This window comes from Frankliniella occidentalis, unplaced genomic scaffold (assembly GCF_000697945.3).
Source record: "Frankliniella occidentalis isolate FOCC.00 unplaced genomic scaffold, Focc_3.1 Scaffold29, whole genome shotgun sequence".
In the NCBI taxonomy this organism is placed as follows: Eukaryota; Metazoa; Arthropoda; class Insecta; order Thysanoptera; family Thripidae; genus Frankliniella; species Frankliniella occidentalis.
This window is the reverse complement of record NW_026267159.1, coordinates 2,122,537-2,127,144: the sequence shown is the minus strand read 5'-3', so window position 1 is coordinate 2,127,144 and position 4,608 is coordinate 2,122,537. Positions and strand designations below refer to the sequence as shown.

Below are 4,608 nucleotides of genomic sequence, written 5' to 3'. Positions count from 1 at the left end.
GAGGTTGGGGGAAGGGGGAGGAGTGTGCAGGGGAACTGACTCTCGAAATTGCGGCAGTTTGAAACTGGGGCGCGTTGCAGGATTGTGACAGAAGGAGGAAGGGCGAAAGTATGTGCGTCATTGTTTCAAATTCTGTTATCGCGATGCACTCGCCGACTGGGGCAGCGGGCGTGGGCCATGACGACATGGTGGAGAGTACAAATGTGCACAAAATGTAAACAACCATACCCTCAGTGTATATTTCTAGATCTTGCATGCTCCACTGCTCATTTCGCGAGCCGTGGACTTACAGAGGGAGGGCTAGGGGGTAGGGGACGATGGAGTGCGCCAGCGCGGCGCAGGCAGCAGTCCCAGGGCTCCCCTCGGTCATTCGTTTGGCCCGACATGTGTTGGCGCTCAATTAGTCATTCGCCGAGGTCAGGCTGCTAGCAGCTGCCGCTCTGCCCTCCGCCCCGCGGGTTACCTTACACTGTCCTGCAGCGAGGCTCGCCCACACTAATCCCCCTCATGTCTCGCCCGCAGAGCCTTCCTCGGAGATCCTGGGCGGCCCGGACCTCTACATCGACCGGGGCTCAACCATCAACCTCACATGCATCGTTCTCAACTCCCCGGAGCCGCCGGCCTACGTCATATGGAACCATAACGACGCGGTGAGTACGGAGCGGGTACATTGACGTCAGGTGTTCCACCAATTTAACATTTGTAAGTGTGCAACAGGGTTTTGTGCACTTGCAAAGTATTAAAAGCTGATGGTTGGGCATTCGTAAGTGTTCAGTAGAGGAGATACACACTCACAAGTGCCCACCTATCTGGTTGACTCTTTTCAAGCGCGTCATCCATCTTCAACACTTGTTCAAGCGGTTCAAGTTGCAGTTACACACTTTACACATGCCTGCTGAATAGAGCTGTTGCGGAAATGTCTACCTATAGCGCAGGCATATTGACTTGGGAGTACCTTTACTCCGGTGTATTGCTGACATTTATGGCCCCCGTAACGGGACTCGGCGGAACCCCTATCTAGGATTGCAGGCTCTTGTGTGTGGGCGTGCGCGTGAGGTCATCGGTCATCTCCATACAATATGTGGCTCGTTCGGCAGCATCTGGATAATCTTCGCGTCCCGTTTATTGCGGCAGAGGGTGCCGGTCTAGGTAGACCCCCCGCCGCCCTGGGCCGGGGGTGGTGCCGCGGGTCGGGCGACCGATGAGAACAAGGGTGCGCGCTGAGGGTCTTAAATCCCCTCGCTGGTGTGAGGGCGCGCCCGGGCGTTCTCCGGCCCCGCCCCGCCCCGCTCCCCCATCATAGAGGCCCACTGCCGCTGGGCTGTGCTGGCTGGAGCGTATGGCCTTTCGAGCCCTAGGCCTGGCGGGGGAGAGGTGGCGGGGGGAGGAGGGGGATGGGCTGCGCAGTGACCGCAGTGCAAAGTGGGCCCCTGGGCAAATAATGGCATTATGTAGGCGAGGCCGGCCGGTCCATGAGGTGGAACCGGCTGGAACTCCTTGCGCTCTAATGGGAGAGCTTCTTGTCGGGCCGCCTCGCGATAAAGAAGGCCGTGTCGCAGCCAGCGCCGCCGCCCCGCCTCCTACATTTGATTCGGGCGAGGCTTCTGCTGGGGGTATATATGTGCGTGGGGTAGGCGTGGGGTAGGCGCGCGGGGGGTTGCCAATGGCACTTTGCTCAACTGTGCGGCGCTGTGCGGCCTCGGTCGGGCGGGTCCAGCAGTTAGGTCCCCGCCCTTATTAGTTGTAATGGTCTCGGCGAGCCGAGGTAACTACTGTGCGCGGCCTGCGCAAGCAGCCGCGGCAAGCGGGGGCAAAACGAAAAAAAAAAACAAAAAAACTAAAATGCGTCATTCGTTTGCAGATCATCAGCTACGACTCGCCGCGGGGCGGCGTGAGCGTCGTCACAGAGAAGGGCGTGACGACCGAGAGCTTCCTGCTGATCCAGAGCGCGCGCCCCTCTGACTCGGGCCGCTACACGTGCAACCCGTCCAACGCGCAAGCCAAGGGCATCAACGTGCACGTGCTCAACGGTAACAATCAAGAATATTGATAGCGATCGCCATTGTCATCGGGGGACTCCTACAACAGAGTCGTGTTCTTGTTGCAGGCGAGCACCCGGCCGCCATGCAGCACGCCGGCCAGGCGCACCACCAGTCGTCGCACTTCTACTGCCTGGTGTTCTGCGTCTGCCTCTTGCTACTGGCGCCCTAGAGCCCGGCAGGACCTATTAGGACCTCGCAGGTCCCTAAGGACACTTGAAAAACCTCCGAAGAAAACGACCTTGCGGAACAACTGATTCCTTTCTACAACGCAGGCACAACCCGTTATTCTTCATCAGTGTTACAGTTCTAAAGTGCCGGACGCGATGATTAGTTTGCGAGTCAAAGACACTTTTTAGAGTGCATCATAGTGTGTCGTGGCAAGGACTCTTTGGGAGGCCCTTTCTTCCATAAATGGAATTAAACAGAAACCGTTTATGTGTCTGTGTTTGCCCGTAAACGAAATGTGAGTTTGTATGTGTGATTTTGTGTGTGATTGTATAGTAATAATGTGTGTGGTCTCAAAGACTGGCCTTACTTCTTAATTTTGAGAAAAGAAAAGAGGCTGCTTACAAACAAGCCGTTCGTGTAAAAATAAAGACACACGTCCCTCCCAAGATATGTGACAATTTGCACTAATTATTTAAAAACTAATTCTTAGCGCCATTGAAATGTGTGAATGTTACCATGAACTGCAGCAATCCAACAGTAGGACTTCGTTTTGCTGTTGTACAAGTGGGCTTCTCCTTGTGCTGCTCGAGTTTGAAGGCTGATTGTTCAGTCTCTTATAGATCGTACCGAACGTACATTGACAAAAAATGTGGGCGATAACGAAATAAAATGACTCAAACAGCTTCTTTACAAATTATTCCGTCGACTTTTGGGGAAATCTGTTGGTTTTAAAATCCATTGTGGCAGTAGATATGAGTAAATCAGACATAAGTCAGTGGGGTGTAAACTTTTTTATCGCTATAAAAGCTAAATAAACAAGCTCTTGTTAAATAACACGAAAATATTGACGGTATGACGGTAACAGCAGTTCGTCCCCCCAAAATGACATGTTTTGACGGTTTTGACTTATAGGCGGTTGGTACTAGTTGAATGAACAACTAGTTGTGGGTGGATCGTAGATAAAAAAACAAAGTCATCTTTTCAGTGAGTTAGAAAGTAATTCTATTTGGAAGATTTTGAGCATCATAAAAAATTGTATACCAGGTGTGCTGTGTGGTGACTGGTTCATTTCAAATGTAAGTTTTCTGTTGGTACGTTCACCCTAACAGCGACGTTTTGCCACGAATGTGATAATTTTTAAGGATACTCTTGGTCGTAAAGGCGAGGGAGCTCAAACGACATGCGCTGACAAGTTTTCGGTCGTCGAAAACAATGTCTTTGAAACGCAAGTAATGACGCAAGAAAGTTGCTCTCAGAAACCAACAAAGTCTGTGATAACTATAGTTGCTATAAAAGTGGTTAATCAACCTAAGTTTCGAGTATGTCAGTTAATTTTTGTTAGTTTAATCAATACTTTTCAAACTTTGTTTGTGAAACTTTCAGCAAATAGGTACATCTCAACAGTGTTAAGAACATAGGGTATGATTCGTCAATTCTGTGTGACATTCCTTTTTATGACATTTTCCATAGTTCTCAAAATGCAGTTCTGTGTGCATCAATTCACTGGCTTCCCCTAAAAATAGTAATTCTTTTCTGTCACTTTAGCAACCATAACGTCAGGGCAATCACGATCCGTATTTTAAGAGCTTTGAAGCAGTTCTAATTGCACAGAATATCGCAATCTTCCTGTTAAATCAGGTAGCATGCTGTTTGTGACGAAATGTGTGAAAATTTACGCAATAAACTGACTCAATATACTTACTTAATTGTTACAAATTTCTCCATTTCAGTAACACAAGCACAAGCAATAAGAAAATGATCTTAAACAGTTGAAGAGATATAGAAATAATGTATGATTCTTGCCGTGCCAATGTCACCACCTATTCTCTTTGTAGTTGAACTTGTCTTTGTTTCTCTCCATCACGTCCCTATGGTGCACTGAAATCCGTTTTGTGTTACTTTTACTCAATTTTTGCGAAAATTGGTGTTTTGCGATTCCCACGCTAATGGGCATGATAACTCCAAAAAATGTGATAAAAGTATCAAGATACTTTTATCACATTTTTTGGAGTTATCATGCCCTTTAGCGTGGGAATCGCAAAACAACAGTTATCGCATGGTTTTGTGTTAAAAGTATCGCAAAACCAGACTCAGTGTGGTATCTTCATCCAGAACGGAGCCTCATTACGTCAAAGTACTCTGCTTTGTCGGTCGATCACCGCCCCTCGTCAACAGAACGAGCGCGAGTGACAAGACGAGTCCTAATGCCTAACCCGACGACCGAATGACGGCGAATCGTAGTCGTTAGGAGGGACAAGTCGGCAGGGATTCGCAGCGAGAGTGAAAGGCCGGATTAATCTTATATCTCTGATCTAGGAATCATCCATCTGCACCAAGAGCTGCCGATGCTCACTGCGGCAGCCGTGAGTTGTGCTTGTGAAAAGAGGTAAAGGGGGGT

The 4,608-nt window shown here is 49.2% G+C and overlaps 1 protein-coding gene across 1 annotated transcript in view; it reads left to right on the top strand.

Annotated features, from left to right (window-relative positions):
* The window catches only part of LOC113213970 (zwei Ig domain protein zig-8-like), a 138,540-nt gene extending 134,629 nt beyond the window's left edge, over positions 1-3,911 (top strand). Inside the window, exons 5-7 of the mRNA XM_026433215.2 lie at positions 523-650; positions 1,862-2,030; positions 2,108-3,911. Of these exons, the coding sequence (XP_026289000.1) occupies positions 523-650; positions 1,862-2,030; positions 2,108-2,211 (401 nt within the window). The 3' untranslated portion in view covers positions 2,212-3,911. The remainder of the gene's footprint in view (positions 1-522; positions 651-1,861; positions 2,031-2,107) is intronic.
* Positions 3,912-4,608: the final 697 nt, after the last annotated feature.